This window comes from Oxyura jamaicensis, chromosome 1 (genome assembly GCF_011077185.1).
Source record: "Oxyura jamaicensis isolate SHBP4307 breed ruddy duck chromosome 1, BPBGC_Ojam_1.0, whole genome shotgun sequence".
NCBI classification, from domain to species: domain Eukaryota; kingdom Metazoa; phylum Chordata; class Aves; order Anseriformes; family Anatidae; genus Oxyura; species Oxyura jamaicensis.
Window position 1 is genome coordinate 26,159,162 of NC_048893.1, and position 21,876 is coordinate 26,181,037.

The 21,876-nt window shown below is 39.6% G+C and overlaps 1 protein-coding gene across 3 annotated transcripts in view; it reads right to left on the minus strand.

Annotated features, from left to right (window-relative positions):
• The window catches only part of MET (MET proto-oncogene, receptor tyrosine kinase), a 93,112-nt gene that overhangs the window by 59,198 nt on the left and 12,038 nt on the right, over positions 1 to 21,876 (minus strand). For all 3 annotated transcript variants that reach the window (XM_035337974.1, XM_035337965.1, XM_035337980.1), the window contains one exon: positions 12,454 to 13,668. In XM_035337974.1, coding sequence (XP_035193865.1) covers positions 12,454 to 13,653 — 1,200 coding nt within the window. In that variant the 5' untranslated portion in view covers positions 13,654 to 13,668. The remainder of the gene's footprint in view (positions 1 to 12,453; positions 13,669 to 21,876) is intronic.

Consider the following 21,876-nt stretch of genomic DNA (forward strand, 5'->3'; position numbering starts at 1 on the left):
GCATCCTGATGGTCCTTGTGAAATGCTGTTCAAGATTTTTTTTTCTTTTCTTTTCTTTCTTTCTTTTTTCTTTTTAACAAGTGGCTGCATTTTCCTGTTTGCCCCGACACCTTTCCTAGCTTTCCTGAAGTCATTTCAGCCACAAAGTCATTTCAGCCTTCCTCAGAGATGTCGTAATTTTGGGTATCTGCCCAAAGACCTGCAGGCTGTTCCACATATGGCTCTCTTACAAAACCTGGCGCTTCATGGATCAACCATAACATAAGGTTAGCTGTTCAAGAAATACAAATGCTTTGATCTTTGAGTAGAAATACAGAGATTAAAAGGCTACTTAGAAAACTAAAGGAAGATTGATAACACAGAAAACTTCAGCAAAGAAGCTGCTTTAAATTAACTCTTTGAAGATTGAATCTCTGCCTCCCTCTCTCTTTCTCTCAGTGTACACATAAGTATCCTCTTGGCTGTCAATGTGGAAAAATAACTGATGTCAGATGATGCACTCTGGATATTACGCCAAGTTGCGGTGACAAATCACACAAATATTGAAATGGACGATTAGAGCACTGGTAAGTGCGTGGGTTGGGCTATATTGCCTCTCTTGTGTGATGAGAGGTGCCAGTTGGATGTGATTCATAGTGAGGGCTTTGTGAAACTGGTGTAGGTGTGCCACTGGAATGCAAAGAGGTACGGGAAAGCCCTGCCTTTTCTCTGTATCTAGAAGGTAGGAGATAACACACTACCTTACTTGTTCATAGGGGAAGTTTTAGTGTTTTGGAATTTTCCCTGGACTCTGTCCATGGAGGACAAACACACCAAAGAGGTCCCTAGACATCTTCAAGCAGGGCTATCAGGAGCTGTTGCTGCTTGGCAGTTAACTGATGATGTACACATCGTGTTCAGAGGACTTAAAATATTGTTTTGGATAGAGTAGTGCGTTTGAAAATAAAAGTGCAAAGCAGGGAGGAAAACTTAAAGTTGCTAATGAAAATCTCAAAAAAATACCCCGGTAGGTTAGTGTCAGTGTCTAGTCTCTGTCTGAATAACTAGACTCGGGGACAAAGAAAAAAAAAACTTTAACCACGGATTTTTTCTGAGCTTTTCTGATATTTGCAGTGACTGCTGTTTGGAGAAACAGTTCAGTAAGCATTCCTCCATGCCTGTCTTACTACAGCTGGCCAAAACCTCTCTTCTTATTTAAGTGCAGTGCTCAATTAGATAGTGATATTATGTCTTGATCTGATGCTTAATGTCTTGAATAAACTAGAAATTAATGACTTAATCACTGTAGAACATCTCATGCTGTCTTGCAAACAATTTGGAAGACATCATTAAAATTAAAATTTAATTTGACAAATTGAAGAAGTAGTCTGAAATTAACGAGATTTACTAGTGTGAATTGTAAAATGCTACAGTTATGAAGGATAATTCAAGTACATTGGGAATATGTAGGAGTCTTATTTTCTACTGGTTAGTTTATGTGACTTTTAACTTTTTGGCCCTCAGGAATCAAATGACTAATTATCAGCTTTTGTTTTCTTCTATGGATCCTGGGAGTCTCCCTCAAGAGAAATGGGCACCCAGAAATGCCTACAGCATTTTTCCTTTGAGCATTTCTATGGCATAACATGGTGGAAATGTGCTGCAGCTGGAGGAGATGGAGTCTGATATCTGCAAATAGCAAAAATCCATTTTCAATGAGTAACTGCCATAGTGGGAATGAATAGATGATTCTACATAACAAATTGACTCCCAATCTGATTTAAAATGGAAACAGTGTACGAAGACATTTAGGAAATCTCCTGAATAGTTTCTTATCTCTCCTGTTGTGGAGGTCAGTGAGTCAAGATAAATAAACTGCAATTTTCAGGAGTGTGTCCTGTTGGAATCAAATATGTAATGATGTAAAACTTACATATATAACAGACTCTGAACAGCAAGAGTAACTGTGAGGAATACAGAAGGACCTTATCAGACTTTTCTCTCTCAATTTTCTTGAGTATTTTTAGCCAATAAAGTTTTGCTGTTCTGTAATGCATTCCAATTTTCTGGATAGTTTGCACTATTTCTCTTCAGGTGAGCAGTAAATATGATCACTCTGTCTTCTCGTGTGAAATACAAGAAGTGAAATTTTGGCTCCAGTAAAGTCAGTGAAGCCAGGATATTGCCTGAAGGGGTTGAGTGACTTGATCAGCATCATACTGGAGTTAGACCCTGCACCATCATTTTTCCAGTCCCAAGTTAAAAAATGTGAAGTAAATTATAAAGCTCTCCTGTTATTTTGTTGTTATCTCTGAAAGGAATTGCTCCTTGGATTTCATAAAATTCATAAATCTTCCCAGCTGTCACATACCAGTCTCTTTCATTCTACACTCAGTTAGAGAAGTCTACTAAAATCCTTGTTCTTATAGCTCCAAGACAAGGTGAGGAGAAAAATAACCAGGACAAACTTTCTGGCCTCTGGCCCATTTATGGACTCTGTTCACCTTATGCCTTCTTCTGTCGGTTCCCTTGGCAAAAGGACAATCTCCTTTCTCCTTTCCCCTGTAGTTTCATGCCTTAACTGGTCAGAATGAATAAAACACAAGGGAGAAGAGGAGATACATATAAATAACTTTCTACTCTAGTCCCATGGAGGAATATTTTCTCCTCTGCAATTTGCAAGAAGGAAAGTTTGTGAAATGGACACAATTTTACTACTAGCATTTATAAAAAGCCACAGTCACATTTGTTTTTCTCACTATACATAACTGTCACAGGCTATCTGAATTCTTTATGGTTATGGGCACAATCAATGATCACACAATGAAAAATTATGGACACATTTATTTTTTGGAAGTAATTGAGCAGAAAAGAATTTCTTGTGAACAAACTCCAGTGCTATACAACAGGCAGGAGTGAAACCAGCCAGAATGGAGGAGCATGAGAAACAGAAGTTCTTTGGATGCAGCACGTTGGCTTTTGCCAACAAGATCAACTGCAGTTCCACAGCCAGACTTGTCATCTGTTGGATAGGCACAATGGCAGAATGAGTTCCCAAAACTTGCTGTTGCATTTCCAAGAGAAGCAACTATGTGTAACTAAACAGGGATGGCCAGTACTAGTCGTATGTACTGTCCAACAGTAGGCTAAATGTACAACAGTGCTCTTTATTGGCACCAAGATTACATTACCTTCTTATTCTCCCACTTCATTTCCTTTATCAAATATTATTAATGAAGAGCTTGGGTCTTTCATTTTGAACTATTGCACACATTTATGGTGGTGGGCTCAGTATATCCTTGGAAAGAGGTATTCCAAGGGGACAAATCAGCTGTTATTTGCAGTAGGGAAGCCAGACTAGAACAGTATGCTAGAGATACGCCGTGCATAACCCACCTGCTGCTCTCACAGCACAGAAAGACAGATAATGTTCATGTGGAAGTGGCAGCGTTAGGTACTGATATGCTGTAAGCTAGCCTTTTTCAAGCCATATTCTATCAAAAAACTACCTGGATTCCAGAAATCACTCAGAAGTCACATCACAAGAGAAAACCAAAGTGCACCAAAATGCAATGTGACTTTTAAAACAGATTTTTGCAAAATTTCAACAGACATCATTACCAAGCACTTTTTGTAATACCAGGGAGGGGTAAAACAATAAAGCATAGAGTGGGCCACTTTTGCCCAAATGGACACACATTTCTGCACTAAATGATTCCCACAAAGCAGATCTATTGTGTTTCTGATTTCTTCGTGATGACTGAAAGACACACCTAGACTGTAGGTGCTGTGAACTCAGTCCAGTGTTCACTGGGAACTGAACACATCTGAGGCAGGGGACTGGGTTCTCCTGTTTCTAAGAACTTCTGCTGGGGCACTGAAGCTTTGCTTTAAATGGGAAAAGAGTTTTTTCCTCTTTTTGTTTTAAACAAAGAATCGTTTCCCTCTTCCTTCCTCTTCTTCCCATTATTCCTCATGTATTTGAAAGCAATTCAAAAATTTTTCATAAAATACAGGAGAGGTATATTTCCTTTCTGAGAATAAACTTTCAAATTTCAACTGCAAAGTAAGAGACTTGAAGAAAAAGCAACTAGAAACATTACTTTAAAATGGAAACAGCCAAGTAACCTTAATTATTCAGTGGTCACTACTATGTGTTGCCATTGCCTGCAGATAGTCTCAGTTACATGGGAAACCAACCCTTCAAAATAATACTTGTAGCAAAATAAGGAGAAATTTAAAGGGAATTAATGAAAGATCTTTAAGCTACACTTTCATCTTCCAGGACTTGATCTAGAACTCACTGAAGTCAATGGAATGATTATATAAAAGATTATGAATCCCAGAAAAAAATAATAATAATAATAAAAATGTTTTAAACATCTCTGTTGATGCATCTTATGTAGTATCATTCCACTATCTCCTATACTTGTTGCTTTGATCTACTTCAATGCTCAAACAGAGGGGAGGTGGTTACTGTAGTGATGCTCCACTTAAGGTAATAAGGTAAAAAGACATCCATGTTAAATGTAATTAGTTAATACAAATTAAGATGATTACATGTTCTATTGTCAAGATCATTCAAAGAGTTATTTGCTTTTGTCATTGAACAGTGCTGCATAAGTTTTCATAATATGGTTAGTGCATTAGCACTAAGTAAATCCTATTGATTCAGCAGATAAAATGGACCTGAGTAATCTTTGCATTTTGCTTATTTCCCTTATATTAATTTAGCATTTAACTCAGCATACAGGTTATCAAGGGAGAGGTGTTGAATCATTACAGATTTTGAAGAAATAAGATAAGGCATAAGAGCAGTCGATATAAACAATTTTGCTGTACACTGATATAGTACATCAGGTGCATTTTTCACAGAAGTCCTTATTTACATGGAAGCTGTGATGAAATGGAAAACCTGTGAATTCCATGTAGACCAGCTATCCTAAGATAATTTTGAGTGTGGAGACTTTTATTCCAAGATAACATTGCACAACAACTGCACGTCTAGCCAAAACAGTGGTACGAGAGACTCCTGGGATAGAAAGGAGTCCAGAAAGTAGGAGAAAATCATGCGGTTTGCCCTAATTCCCACAGTCAGAGCATTAAAAGAGAGTCACATCTTCCTTGAGAAAATGAAGCTCTCATTATCACTTTCCCCAAGATCATTCTTCCTCTAATGGTTCATCGTATTCACCTACTGCATATCCAAGGCAAGTAATATTTCTTAGTGACCTGCACTTGCTTCCTGAACCATTTGCACAATGTTTTTTCTTCATTAGCAGCATTTTTTTAAATTATTATTATTCAGTGTGGGTTTTGACTGTGGTTTTACTTGTGTCTATGGAAATCAGGAGTAATTCCATTCTGATGCAAAAGTTGTCTGAGTTCAGAAACCCGCATACCACCTAGAAAGTCCAAGTAACACAGCAGTCTCCTGGATACTAATTGCTCACTGTTGCTTTAGTGAGCAATAGTGAAGGTGATACGGGGTCCTGAGTCAGATCAAACTGTGAGTAGAGAAATGCTGAGGTAAGGTTGGTGCTGAGGGAGCTGAAAGGCAGATGTCTGCTTTGTCAGGATTTTCATCCTAACTGCAGACAGGATTAAAAAAGTGTTGTTCATAGACAGGCAGAAATGGAAAGCTGGAACCTTGTTAGACTCTTACGACAGCATAGTATCTGAGATGGGTGCCCTCTGGATATGCCCTATCATCATTTGGCAGCAGAAACTGAGGGAAATTCATTCCTAATTGAGATGTCTCAGCTAGCTTCCAAAGCCAGGTGGGATGAATCCAGGAGTTAGTGGATCTGCATGCAATGCACTGCAGCATCAGCTTCTCTTTCTCTGGGACATGGATTTGCGTCCAGAGAACCCTAAGCAGCTCTCTCAGGCAGGGCTGACACAGTCCCATTACAGGACATCCATCAGCACATTGGAAAAGAAGTTAGAGTGCGGCAATGGACGATTAGAATTTGCTTCACACCTTGGAAAATAGACTTAGATCTGAACTTTACATCTCTAGTGAGTGTCCAAAATGCTACATACCTGCTAGTCTACTTTTTGGAGACCTCTTTTGGGGCTGAAAAATGTTCCAAATTTTTTCAAAGTTACACGGGATGAGAAAATTATTCTCCATCCAGTTCTAATCTTTACAGTTAATTAAAGGGCTTCAGAAACTCTGGGAAATAAAAAACACATGACCAGAGAATCCAGACATCCATGTGAAAAAATAAAAGTCACTTTCTGCTTGAAATGATTCTGTGAGATTCCAGAGAAACGCAGCAGCCACTCTCCCACAGTAATAACTAGGGAACCCTGCCTTCAATGGAAGAATTTGATTAAAAACTCTGGAAATGGAACATTATTAGTAACTCTGGATGATAAAGCAGTGCCCTTTGCAGAAAATGGTAGGTTAACGGATACCACTTTTTCACAGAGAAATCCAGCTTTCATCGAGAAGATGATAAAACACCATGCAGAAGCACTGGGAGGCAAACAGACAGGTCCTTAACAGGAGATCAGGGGAAGGAAAACTCTGTAGCTTTTGCAGCACTCAGACTAACAGGTCACCTCTCAAACCCCATTGCTGCTGGGGCTTGGAAGAATCTGCGAAGATACCTACAGCTCAGGGCAGCGCGGTACTTTCCAGAGGAGGTCCCTGACCTACCTTTTTCCTTGTCATGATTTTTTCTTGGGAACTCCCTTGTGATGGTGTCCCTGGTTGGTCCCAGGGACAGAACAGCCCTTCACGTTCAAAGTATATGCCTCTGATGAATCTGGCCATACTCATATCATACCCATGCACACACCCATACCGCTTCTTTCATTACAGCTTGGTAGAGCTCAGACTGTTCCCTTGACCCTTCTGGCTGTGATATTTGCCCCAGGCAGGCCTTGCAAGGCTAAGTAGGTAGATGGGCGTGTATCTAATGCTGTAGGGGCTTAGGGTGGTGAGCACACCATGCCTGGTACCCTGTGTCCTACAGGACACAATGGACACCCTTGGGGTGTTTCCTGGACTTTCTGCAGGCAGGCAGTGAGTGCAGAACAGAAATGTGGATGCAGCCCATCACTTTAGTACTAAGATTCAAGCCTGTTTTAAAGGGTGTTAGAGCACATCGCTCATCACCAAACTTGCTCTTCATTTATCTGTCTGAGATGTCAGAACCCACTGAGAAACTTGCACAAAATCTGTACAGATGGGAGCAGGCTTCATGCCCAGGCAGACTGCTGTATGCCATTTGATATAACATTTCCAGAGGAATAAATGACAACCAAACAGAGGGATTCTGGTGCCTGACTTTGAGGGAAAATATTCAGGCAAATTCTACTTAAAATATAAAAACACATTTCCTCCATGCTGTGAGATTATCCAAATAAACCACATCAGCCCTTCCTAATCAGAGAGATGTGGTGTTATTTTTAAACCTGCCAATTTTTTACTTTTATTTTTAAAGCCAAATGGTATGGGATATTAGAGTTTTGGGACCTCAGAAGAGTTATTTGTCTCTGTATATTTTATTAAATATTCCTAGACATACCCTAAGGATGACAGATCAATAAGTGCCTTTGTGGTTTCCTGATAGAAGGCAGCAATTATTTTCTTCCATTACAATATAAGCCTAACCCAATTTTACTCATCTATCATGACGTGTAATGGTAATAAAGAAGCATCAGCATGTGTTCATTTTACTGTCATTTTATCTTTTGTTTTGGTGATCTTCTGTTTTCATTTCATGTTCTTCCAACGTGATTTCTCTGTGTGCCTTTGATTTGAAAAGGAGTGGTGACCAGCTTGTCTTGCTTTATGACACTTGTGGGAAACACAGTAGCAAAAGCCTGTCTGCAGTTTCTCTTTTCCTGGGCAGTAAATGGACATCAGCCTTTCATCTGAACTTACCTGCTGAAGGAACTTTACAGAGCTGGATTTTGGTTTCATTTTTAGAGGTGCTTCTCCATGGAAGTCAGCTGGGACCAAAGCTATCAGAAGGTATCAGAGGAGAAATGGTCTTGCAACTGTTTAGTAATAACAGACAGAAAGGCTAAACAAAGCCCATAAAATTAGGATCTAATGATAGTTGAAATGTACAAGATGACATTGTCAAGGCTAAACTCAGCCCATCTTTCTTACATGGAGAATCCCATTTAATCTGTGAAAGAAGTGCAGTCTACTGGACTATGTTTCCAGATGAAGTAAGCAGTATTTGTCTCTCTCCTCAGCTAAGTACTCCTCCACTCTAGCACCATGGCCGAAAGTGACTAAGTGTGACCAAATATAATTTACTAAAAGCCTACATGCAGTTTCCTCTTCATTGTGGGTGAAGAGATTCCTGAACAGTGATTCAAAACCCTCCACAGCAGCTACCTCTCAGATATCTTTGTCCTGACTTGGGCAATAAATGACTCCACATTTTTCTTTTCATTTGAAGCCACTTCTATCACCCCCTTTCTGTCATTGAAGTGACAGTCAGATCTTCACTGAGGGAAAATCTCAGGAAGTGTTAACTGGTCGCAGCTCCACCAAAGTACATCTGATAGCAGCCAGATGCACCATCCCATTGACTGTTCCTAACTCTGACCTCAATGAGTCCAGGCTTTGCCTTTGTAAGTATTTCACTTAAACACAACTGGAAATGTTTTATTTTGATTTTAAAATGCTTTCCATGAGCACTGGAATAAGTGAAGCATAGTTGTGTCTGGATATGTATCTTGTGGTTAGTTGACTTTGCTCTTCAGCTAAGCTCTGATGGAGAGTTTTTCCATGAGTGAGCAATACCTGCCTTGGTCCCTGTTAGTCCCTCTGATGTTTATAAAGGGGCTTCTTACACTTCATCAGTTTCCACATATGATGGATCTTTCTCTAGATTCACACCTGGATTCACATCTTTAAAATTTCTTATTGTTGAGGGCAACTAAAAGAAAGACAGGCATACCATAGCACAAACACATAAACTTCATTGCTTTAAAAAAACAAGGCTAAAAGCTAATGAACTTTGTCATCCACATCAAAATTAGTCAAATTGAATATTTTTGTATAAATGCTCAAAATCTGAGAAGAAAGGGTTGAGGAAATATTTTGGATGTTTTATTCTGGTTTAATTTATAGCCTTAGCAGCTTTTAGCAACCTTAGACTAAACAGTACTGAGGGACAGCCTCTTAAAAAGATGGACTACCCCAAAGTCCAACCAAATTATGTACAATTTTCTTCTGGGACTTTTTTGGCAATATGTAATAGCCCTCATCAATCAGACTGGAACTGTAAATTATCAGATATCATTGCACTCCCTTGCAAACATTGCTGAAGGCACTTTTCTTTTTATTTTGAAGTTGGTGGTATACCATATTCACTGCTGTACTGTTTTCACTGTCATATGACTAAATGTCACAGTGGTCAGTGCCTTTCACTTGCATCAGTGGTCTGTGGTTTCATTCTGTCAACGTTAAAAAGAAAAATCATCTTGGCTGCATTACAAAAAGCAAGTTTTTAATTTTGCCAAAATAAACCGTGACAAACTGCATGGTTTATAAAAGCTTTCTTTTAAGTTGAAGGTGACTTATAAAGGGGAAATTGTGTTATACCCTGTCCTGGTTTCAGTGAGCACAGAGTTAATTTTCCTCCTAGTAGCTGGTAGGGTGCTATGTTTTGGATTAGGATGAGAAGGGTGCTGATAACATGCTGATGTTTTAATTGTTGCAGAGCAGTGCTTACAGCAAGCCAAGGACTTTTCAGCTTCTCGCTCTGTCCTGCCAGCGGGCAGGCTGGGGGTGCAGCAAGAGCTGGGAGGGGACAGACCCAGGACAGCTGACCCAAACTGGCCAAAGGGGTATTCCATACCATCTGACGTCATGCTGAACAATATATAGGGGTGGCTAGCCGGGGTGGGGCCCTGCTTGGGGATAGACTGGGCATCAGTCAGGGGGTGGTGAGCAATTGCATTTTGCATCGCTTATTTTGTACATACAGTTATTATTATTATTATTTCCTATCTTAATAAACTGTCTTTATCTCAACTCACAGGCTTCACTTTCCCGTTTCCCTCCCCCATCCCAGAGAGGGAGGTGGGAGAGTGAGCGAAGGGCTGTGTGGTGTTTAGCTGCCGGCCGGGTTAAACCACAACATATCCTTACGTGAGTTTTTATAATGTACAAAAAAGGGCATAAGAAGATTTGAGAAGTTTACAATTTTTAGTTTTGTTTTTATCTCTAGCAAAATCAAGGGAGGTCAAATCTGACAATAATGTAGTTTCCTTCTTCTGCCTTCTCCTTCCCTTCCTTTGCCCTCCAACCTTGCAGATCTGTATTGCATACCTGAGAAAAATGGGTTCATCAAGGATGCCTGGCAAATTCTTGTGACTTATTTTTGGCCAATTGAAACTCTAAAAAACTGAAAAAACAGGACTCTTTTCATTGGAGCCCTAGTGATTCCTCTGGAATAAAGTAATGAAAATGAATGTCAAGGCTTGACAGTCTTGATATCTCTGGGTTAAGCAAACAATCAGAACTAAAAAAATCAGACTGCCTTTATGTCATTTAAACGAACCACAAGAAATCACAGCAACGTTTTTCCCTTTATCAATTTAATGTAGCAGAAATCAGAGTTCTGATGACATTTCTTGAAAATGGGCAACTATAATAAACCGTCTGCAGTATAAGACATTCAGTTCTGATATGCAAAGCAGCAGCAGACTCTGGAAAAGCTTTTGAAACAAGAAAGTACTTCCCAGCATGTGAAAAGTGACAAATTATTCTGTCAATATTTTAATGGTATACTTTGCTATGAAAAGCTCACCTTATGAAACAGGTGTATAGGCAAGAACAGAATGAGATAAGTTAAAGGCCACAAGCTTTAAAGACAGTCACTCACAAATAAAGTATGCTAGGAATAAGAAAAAAGAAAAGAAAAAAAAGCACTTTCAGAGAAGAAAAATGTTCATTGTGAAAAATGAACTGAAAAATGAAAATAAAAGGATATTAAGAACTGGAATGAAAAATCAGGACAGAAATAAAGCCATGAACAAAAACAAGAAGTTACTGTACTGCATGTTTTCTATCTTGTTTTTAGTTCCTGAAAATTGTTTCCCCCCTCCTTAAAAAGGAAATAAGATGTTATATCTGTTGTGGTTGCTGTATTACCATCCACTGGCAGTGCCAAGGTCTGGGCTGAGCATCTGATGCCTGCAACAAGCAGTCAGTCCCTGAATGTGGAGGCTGTTGTGATGATGCTGATGATCTGGCTGCGTTGGACCCCACATCTGGGAACTCTCCCACTACTGGGGAAAAGCCACAGCACCTCTGCAATGAATGCTTCTTCAGAGATGCCCCACTCCCACTTCTGGCAGTGAAGAAGACCTGCCCTCCCCTTTTTCATTCAGGAAGGTCCTAGATCCACCAACCCCTCCCGATGGCCTGGGCTGGGCAGCCAGGCTGAGGAGGATGCTGGTGGCATTGCTGCAATGAAGACCTGTGGTTCTCACCCTCATCCCAAGCCTTCCCCAAACGCAGGCTGAGCTGTTGCTGTCCTGGCCCAGCCCTGTCCCTGCTCGTGGGGCTGAGCAGCCTCTGGTAACCCCTCTGGCCCTGCACTGTGGCAGAGTGCACATTTCTTTTATTTGAGAAAAGAAAGCTCCACAGGGAGCACATATAAGGCCCTGCTGCATAATTCCAGGTGAGAATGTTTTATGTTCCAGAATAAATTTTAAAAGTACCCAATTCCAGATCTTGTATTTCCTTTACAAGTGCTGCCATGGGCACAGACACTGACTAGAAAGAAAGAAATCATTCCTGTGGTTCTTTCACCTCGGTATTTCAGGGGGTTGGAAAGCAGCAGCCACCCGAACACACAGTGCACAGAGAGGCCACCTTTCCTATCCAGGACTACCGGTATCCTCATTCAGACACACTTTTAATAGATACTTCTTTCATTAAGAAAACTGATTTCAGTGGGACCGTTTATGTATCAAGCATGAGTAATTGTATTACAATCTGGCTCTCCATGGCATGTTCCAAACCAGTTCTTTCATTATTATTTTTTTTTCTAAGGAGGGCAGTGATTCAGCATTAGCATAGTTTAAAATATGAGTGATATTTTCAGGGACTTCTCAGTGCACGAGGAGATGAATGTTAATGAAGACTTCTTTAAAATAGTGTAAGAAGTAATTCCCTTAATGTTCCATTTATCTGCAGCACAGACTCTTGAGAACACAGAATAACAATTACTTACAAATAAAAAGAAGCCTTTTTTTTTTTTTTTTTTTCCCCAATTCAACTAATACTTAGCACCAGACCTCAATAATTTTCATAGTCAATTTACATGAACTTGTTCTTACAAAAATGAATCATCAACAATGCTAAGTAATCTGAAATTATCAGGGTTTTACATTTTGCAACTGAAGCTGAAAGGACAGCTACATGACAATGGCATAGTCAAAGAGAGAACAAGAGTCCTAAAATGTAAAAAATTAATCGTCACTTACCCTGTTCAAGCAGTATTTGCTGTCTTTCCCATAAAAGTGTTGGAGACATTTCATGTTCTGCTTGTCGACGATTTTGTTGAAGAACTCGTTGATTGTTCTCACGGAGACAGCACAGACAGCAGACCTGTTTGTTGGTTCTGAGGAATCAGGTTTACTTTGTGCAAAAACGCCATAGAGAATATCATCGTTCAACCCAAGGCCCATTTCATGGGCTAGAGCTGCACCTGGCTTGCTTACATATGCAGCTTGCAAAATGTTGAATACCTCCTTTCGAATGGACCTCTTCCTCCGCTTTTCAGTAAAAATACACTCAAGAGGCATTTCCATGTAAGAACGCATCTCTGAATCTAAAGTGCAGAAGCGGATAATTCTAGTGTGGAAAGCCTGGGAGTCGAGAGATTCTCTCTGGACAGTCAGAAAATAGACAAAGTGGTCATTTTCAAAGGCATGGACATACCTAATGGGATACGAGTCACGGAACTGAGGGAGTATATCTATGTAGGACTGATCTGTCAGAAATTCAAACCCATCCTGTGTTTCTTTTAACCTTCTAACTGATATTGAATGCAGTACATGGGGGGGTTGAAATGCAGATGTCACAGTGTTTCCAACAAAGAAGTTGACAAACCTATCCTTTTCAGTCACCAGAACTTTGGTTCCTAACGTGCTTACAACACAGTCAGGACAATTATCTGGTTCTCCGTCCACCTGTGGTGAATACATGCAGTGCACCTCGCTTTCTATGTCAGCGGGGTTGTCAGGGGGAATGATGTGACGGTGACAGATGCCTCTGGACACACTACCACAGCTGATGAGCTGATCATCGTAATAGGTTTCTAAGAGCAGTGCCATGTTGACGTTATCCTTCCATACACTGCTAGATAAATTGGCTTTATCTTTGCAGTCCTCACATGGCGTGCAGTCAGGATTCTCCAAAACGGGCCCAGTCTTGTACACAGAAATGTTCTGGAGAGTTTCATTTAGTACATAAATCTTGTTGACGGCTCCAATATAAACATGATGCTTGTATAAAACTACATTCTGAATTGGTGTCTCTGTGATGAAGTTAGGAAGATCGTATTTTACATTCAAGTTCATCTCTGATTTTTTAGCTGCTTCTTTGCATTGTCCATGGCTTCTCTGCAGCAACGCAAACAGGAATAGGATAATCCCAGAAGGATAGGCAGTAACAGGCTTCATTGTCAGAGGTTTAATCTGTCAAAACATATTTAAAGGGAAGAGTCGTTATATTTCTTAGAGCAAAACATTAGTTTATCAGTCAACAGAAATCTGTTTCTAGGCTGCACATATTAGCTGAACTATTTCAGTTTAAGAAGTGTCATAATCTTGCTTAGTGTCCTTAACAGCCTTGTGCTAAAAACTGCTACGATTACTGTTCTTAGTGGGTACCCGTTTCACTGCTTTCAGAACAACTCACAGCAGGATTTTATTATGATGAATTTTGCAAGACCCCTTGGTGTATTTTACAATGATAGAAGAGAGATGACTACTTCCACATCGACATTAAAACAGCTGACTGATACGGTTTAAAACAAGATAGTTTATAGGTAGCTGAAAGCAAATGCACTCAGGACATTCTCACAATGCACACAAAGCAGATATAGCACTTTAGTGTGTGGATATAAGGCACTTGGCAAGTACCCTAAAGGGCTGAAATGGTTCTTAACACAGCTTCTCAAAAATAAGAAACAAGAGATTAAGTAATGTGTAGAACTGAGCTGGTAGTGGGCTTCCCTTTTATTCCATTGGCATTTTTGAGTAACCATGGAAGAGGCTTTTCTCCAAAAGAAAGAAACCCCCCTCTCTCCCCCTCCAGCTCCCCAGATCACTGTCTTTCATAAGTGCCCATTTTGGAAAAAGAATGTTTTTTTTCAGCCAGCTCTACTTCTTGGAATAGTAATTTTCCCCAGTGTTGACAAGGTTTTGTAATATATTGTTAGAATATTTTATGCATCATGTGGTGCCTGGCATGTGCAAGTTTTATTTTAGGCCTTGTACCACAGCAATAAGTCACTCTGGTGAACCCTTAGAAGATAAAGGCATATCACTGTATCGTAAACAAAGGGGTATCAAGTGACCTAGAGCCATTAACTGATGAAATAAAAAAAAACTAGCACTTTTCTTTTTTTACTTTTCCACACAATTGTTTGATGTGGCTTTAAAAAACAAAGACAGATGACTAGTGTGATATTTCACCCCCCTGGAAGATCAATTAAATGGACTGTGGTTATGAGCGTTTTGGTGCAGTGTCCACACCATGCCCCGTCACACCAGACATTTTCTGCTAATGTCATGACACAGTTGTTAAGCTAAATTTAGATGCTTCATGGAGAAAACAATTCTGCATTCTAACAGCAATATGATCACATACTTTGGGAAAATGCTTATAGTTTGGCTACAGTTAAAGCAACTGTTACTAATAGGGAAGTGCTTAAAGGTTTCAAAACAGACAACCTTGAAAATTACAAACTAATAGTAGAAATCAAGAACTCTATATTGACTTTTTATTTCATTAAGACTTTAAGCAAAATGAAAAGATGACTACAGACCAGACCTATCTCAGCTGTATATAAATTCAGTGTTTTAATTTGATTGATTAAAACAATCCATCAATAATTCTCCTGCACTCCTTGTGACATTCTATTTCAGCATCTACTGAATTCTTTTTCTGGCTTACCTCATTAATTACACAAAATAATAGGTTTTGGAAACTAAGAATTGTTCTTTTTCCTTGTTATCTGATAGGAGTCATGATCGAGAGCTGGGGATAAAAATCAGAAACAGGCTGTTTGCAAGTACTAGCTGGTAAGAACAATTCACACTTCTGGTATTGAGAAATGAAGATCTTCCTTCAAATCAACAATATTTTCTGATATTAATTAGTGATAACAGAATCCTGGAAAATAACCAAACATGTGTTTATGTTCACAATAAAGAAATATAAAAAAAAGAACAGGAATATTATTATAATTAGAAAATAAGTATAGTACAGAGAATGCTGTCTTCATATTTTATAGGGCAGGAAACTGTTTTCTCATCCCGTGAAACTTCTTGCTGTTACAGATTTTTTCCTGCTCTGTACTGGGATGAAACCAAGAGCTTTCGAAGTTTGTGTGGAACACCCAAAAGTCACAAGCAATCCAAGAACAACCGTTTTCACGTCCCTGCATCAACAGTGTTGAGCTGGGAGGAATGGGAGACTGGTCCAACTGTCTATCTCCTTTCAGCCAGCATTTCCACCCTGAGAAGCTCTGTTAAAACTGATACATTCCTGCAGATTTAGTTCTGACAAGTCAACATGTTCTGACAAATACTAGATTAAGCAGAAAATTCCAAAAGTGCTCAATTTCTGACACAACACAGAGGCAGATATGTTCTTTCCATCAACAAGTTTGAACCCCAGTGACAGTGGTGATTCTGAACATGAAAAGAAAAACAATAGGTGGGACAAGAGTTAGATGAGGATGAAGATGACTGGCCACCATTACAGCAATAAAGACCCAAGGTTACTTGTCAGCCAGACACCGACTTTGTTTCAGTATATTCAGTGTTATGTTCTTGTTTTAATATTCCCCAAATAATTTCCCTCCCAGTGTGCCCAAATACACCCCCTCAGACTCCTGCTTACAACCCTCCCTGTTCTTCAGGCCTCTGAAAAAGAGGATCCCTAGCTGTCCGACAGTAAACCCCAGTGTGCACTTCAGAGGGATTCAGAGCCATAAATACAGACTGACTTGTTCTTTCCCTCAAACCACATCTTGGGATGTGAGGCCAGTATCCTCAGCTTATATCCAGTTGGTGAAAGAGCACTGGTTTGAATCTGTGCTCTGGAGTCAGAAAAACTCCTCCTCAGACTCCTTTAGCAAAGGAGATTCAAGACAAAGAGCCTAGTAGCAAGAACAAGGGTGGGATTCAGTATAAAGCAACAGATGCCAGGAATATTAGGAATTGTATTTCTTCTTTGCTCTTATATCTGAGCTCTATTGTTGTGTCTTCCTTTGTATGCTTTTGAGGTGTTTGAAGCAACCTCCTAGGCAGAAATCTGTGGATTCTCACTTACAGGAACCTTAGGCTCAGTATTTATGGACAGCTTTAGGGAAGATGGTTCCCCACAATGCGCATCCCCAGCAGGCTGTGAATTTTTCCTCAAGGTTTCTGAAATCAGAAGGCATGGGTTCTCTTCTGAGACAGATATAGCTTAGGGAGGACACGGAAATTTTGTGAAGAGTACAGTGTGCAACTCCTTTTTTTAGGTATTTGTTTTTTCACAGTCCTCACCTCATAGAAGCTGGTACTCAGTGAGACTCTTGTGACATTCAGTTCCTTTTTTCATTTGCATTTGACCCAGAGTCTTTCTCTACTCCATAGTTGCAGCCTCCAGCACAGAGTTGCTTTTTGTAACCTTCAAGCCAGGTCATGGCAAACACACTTCACTTGAATACATCCTGAAGAAACAGGAAAACTTTGGAAAATTAAAAACTCAGTCCCACTTACTTCAAAAGTTCAATAGTCCCACTTTCCCTAAACACGTACCCAAATGCAATTTCTGTTGAAATTAAGCACTTAGAGTTTTGCTGAATTACAATTAGGATATAGAAACACTTTTTCAATACAGGTCAAAGAACTATTTGCTGTCTATCAGTTGCAAAAGGAAAACAAGTAATCCCTTTGTTTCTCTGCTTGATTTGAATGATGGATGCTGTTCATTCTTTTGTGACCTTCCTGTGACTTCTGTGTCAGTGGCTCTTTCATGTGTCTTCAGAAGACTCAAAAGCTTTGGCCTGTGATAACTATCAGCAAGCAATAGCTGTGGATGGATTATGCCTTTTGTAAGAGGTATTTTCAAAGCCTATGTCATGATGTGCTCGTTTTTCCATCCCTCAGCAGGCGTAAGCTTGTATAACTCATGAGAAAAAGCATTTTGGTCAACCCTTGCAAGTGGCTAGTAATGATGTGTCATATTAGTGTGCCTAGCAACTCCAAGTGTTATGGATGAAGCTTTCCACCAGGCTTTGGCTTGAGTGTTTGTGTGCCAGTAATGGCTTCCCAATGACAATCTTCTTCCTACTAGTTTCATTCTCCCTAACTAGGGCTTAGATGATAACTTCCAGACATTGGATATCATGTCCCTCTTCATATTGTTGGTTGCCACTACACTGACAAGTCAGACCTGGCCTGACTGTTGAATGAAGTTCAGGCTGTCCTATACAAGGAAACCAGGAAACAATATTGTGCTTGTCTTCTTATCCCTCATTTCAACAACGCAGATCCCATGAAGTCTGATTGCAAGGCACTCCATGGATCTGCACAAGCTAAGACAGCACGCTGACACAAAAGAAAGGTTTTCATAGGTTGTTTGGTGTACCTCATCTTTCCTTAATGCATTTCAGAAAAGGAAATGCTGGGGTCCTGCCGATCCTATGCACAGTATGCAATGGCATGATTATACAAGAATACATTGACTCCTCAGGTCATTTCAGGTTAGGTACAGCATAGCCATGCTCATTTTTATTTCACAAACCCTATTATCAGCTAATGTACAACAAATGGCAATGTTTTCCCATATTTAGGAAGTGTTTGGTAATATAGTTCTACATTTTTCTTTTTTTTTTTTTTTCTTTCTCCCCCCCACCCCTTTTTTTTTTTCCTAATGGGATTGTACATCTTGTTACTATGGGCTCTGACAGACTTGTGGTGGCAAATTTATATAGGATAACCACCGTGATTACTGCTCCTGAGAGTTCAGTTTACTTTACTGTCCTGGACTGAAAACCGTGCCAGTTCAGGACCTGATTCCTCATGAATCAGATGCCCTGCCATGGAGGCAGCACCATCACTTAACAGGACAGTGCAAATAAGAGAAGGAGATGATAACAGCTCCATCCATACAACTTTAATTTCTTGTTGCAAATCTGTCACAATGCTGGCACCAGCTTCCGCAGAATAAGCTCACAGTGGACATGTCCTCAACAGACTTTTCAATTAACCTATTGCATCTGCAGACAGGATGGGTTATACGTAAAACACTTATTGAAGTTGATTTTCTATTTTGTATGTCCACAGACTAAAAATGTTCTTAACACAGAACTGCTAACCTGAATTAGCTACCTTGAATTAAAATAACACAGGGAACAAGGAAATTTGAGTCAACAACTCAGCATCAAACATAACAATTATCCCTGAGTTGAATTCAAATGGCTAATCTCAGTTAAAATCCATATTTCTTTGCCCTAAGCACTATTTTCACCCCATTTCCCTGATTTAGGTTGCTCATTCTGACTAGGACAGGAACATAACTTTTCTGCATGATTCATTTCCCTGCTGCAAAGAGTCACGGGACTTAGTATCAGTGATTTAGGTCACAAAGTCATTCATAATGTAGCTGGGAGGTTTCCATGGTATGCTAAGAGGTAGCTATAGTGTGTGCGTGAATGCAGAGGGCTTACGATGAAGAACTGGTGAGCAGGGTACAGCCTAGGCAATTGCTGGGGAATCTACCATTAAATAAACCTTTTACATCTCCAGTGCACTAGTGTGTGTCAGAAGAAATTGCTTTCATTAGCATGTTCAACTGATCTATAAGCTTTCTTACAGTATTCAAATACAAAGAAACAATCCAAAATCTCATTGCATAAAATATACTCTTTAATATCCATTACTGGGTCTGATATACCATTGTAATTCACAGTGGCTTATAACAGAAGCATTTTTATTGTCTACCAGGTTTATTTTTAACAAGCATTAAAACACATACAAAAAACCTAATGTATCCTTTGCTATGGAGAAAATGTTATTCTTATACTTATTTTTCATTAATTTTCTATAGGTGTTCTGCAGTGCAATAAAGTGCAGTGTTTGCTTTGAAACTTGCAGCAGATCTTACCATCCTAATACCAGCTCATGGTATTAGGGTCTTGGGTCTGTAGCACAACTGGATTTATTTAATCACTTTTTGTTGTGATAAGGTACAATGGCACTACAGGTTGTTTCATAATGAACCTCGGCAAACACTCACTGATATATTACAAGCGAGAGGAGCAGATCAAGAGCTATACCTTGTTCAGGAGGACTAATTGAAAAGGTGGAATACAGCATTTGCTGGAATTCAGTGAAATTTCTTGTGTGGGAAAGTGGTACTTACTCTAAGGGCTGAGGAATCAAATCTACAAAGAACGGGAACCAAAGAAATAAGTTCAATATATATGAAGACTAATTGAATAACAGGGAGAAAAAATCCACAATAAGGTAAGTCCTTTGTTGTTTGTCCATGCTTATATTTCCAGATAGTTTTGGAGCTTTAAGTACAGGAGGGCTGCTTTACACATCTGGAAGCATAAGGATGGAAGGATTTTTATTTATTTTTTTATTATTATTTTTTGAAATAGTGATATTGTTTGGCAATAGTGGGAAAACAAAAAGTAGACTTTGAACAACACAACATTATCGATCCACTCTGTTTATCTGAAATGCAAGTCAGCAATTGTGGAGCTTCATTAACAAAATACCTGTGATGCTATTGTGGTTCTTTACCACTACTACCAGCAGTAAAATAAATCCAGTATTAGCACAGACCTAAACTCTACATCTGCAGCAAATAATTCAGTATGACAACTGACGTGTAAACATTTTAGTCCATATGTTCAGTCCAAGTAGAAAAGGAGACTTGTGGGTTGCGGAATAATACGTTATGCTTGTTGTTATACATGTCACAACCAATAATACATAGTAGGCTGGTTTTCTGTTTCAGGTGAGTGAATGTGGAGATATTTGGGTTTCACTCCCAGTTTCTTGTATTTGGACAGACTAATACATCTCAATGTATTTTTACTGCATATGCAAAACAAAGATCTTTACTGACTGTAGCCAGCTGAGACAAATACAGACATGTGTCCTGGTTGACTGAGGATGTCATACAACATCAGGAAGAAAAGTAAGTCCTTTTTGGTGAGTATAAAAATACCTTACAGTAGGAGGAAGCAGTTTTTCTGAGCTGATCCTGTTGATCAACTTTTTGCATGAGTCTAAGCATTTTGTGGTTGTCTGTAAAGAATGGGGACAGTGTAATTTTCTTGGAATGTAGTTCCGCCTTTCTTAAAGAGCCAAGTTGGCAAACCTGGCTGTAAGCACGGCTTTAGATCCATTCTCTTGACTATTCTCAGCACTCACTTAGATTTTCTACTTTATGCTTTATGGTTACAACATCTCTCTACCTGAATTCTTGTATTGAAATGCAGAATGAATTTTGGAAGCCTTTCCTGTCTTGTAGTAAAACTAACAGCTTTCCATACTGTGATAATTAAAGGAATGGCATGGGTCATAAAATGAAAAGATTAAAAGGCAGATAGCAATGAGTAACCAAGACAGCATACAGATTTGATCTAAATGTTCTAACAGCAATTATGAATGATCTTGATGCAGGGCATTTCCTGCAGTTTAATTGTCATTTGGTGCTAATGGTTCTCAGGAGTCCCTGAGACAATAACTCTTCATAGCTAAACATTAATCTTAAAAAAAAAATAAAAAAATACTTATTCACATCAATAGATAGTGATGATAAAGTATATTATATAAAATCAGTACCAAAAGATCTACATGTATATCAAATTATCAACATTTCTTTTGATGTCATAGTAAATATAATATTAATAGCAACAAAAACCCATCAAGTCCCCAAATTCCTCCAAGGAGTGGAACAAATATCTAGGATACCAAGCAAAAGAAATTGTGCTGGCTCTGTCCTTTTCTCTGAAAGAGCTGGTAGGGTAGTGTCAAGCAGTGGCTTTTCTGCTTCACGACACACATAAAGCATGCCACTGGGTGCCATGACTTATCCCTGCTCAGTGTCAGCGTGTCTCTGAGAGCACAGTGACAAAACCTAGGGTCAAGGATATCCAATATGTTGCTGACACCCTGCTTGATAGATACCTCATCAAGCCAAGATGTTGTGGTCAAATTTTGTGCTGGGTCCCCATGGGATCAGCACATCTCAGGGGTGAGCTGAACCCCCAGGTTTGAAGAACTCGCCCCAGGGCTGAAATGAGGCACTCGCCTCCCCTCTGCTCAGCTTGCTGGGTTATGCAAGTAGTGGAGACTCATGGAAAAAGCACTGCTTGTGGAGCACTGCACAGACTTTCAGGTTACCCCAAGCTCCTCCTTGCATCTAGGAGCTTTTGGGAGGCTGTGGAGCCAATCCGGCCTGGCGCAGCCTGTTGTGCTGACACTGTGATATGTCCACATTATTATATTTAGCATAGTGCTAGAAAGCAGACTGTGCTCCTTCCATGTCTAAGCTGGCTCCACAGGCAGTATAATCACAATAATATAATATATTGCAAATAACACAAACTGCCCCTGAGCAAAACAACCTTGGTGCTCTTCACCCCATGGAAAAACGTGGTGCAA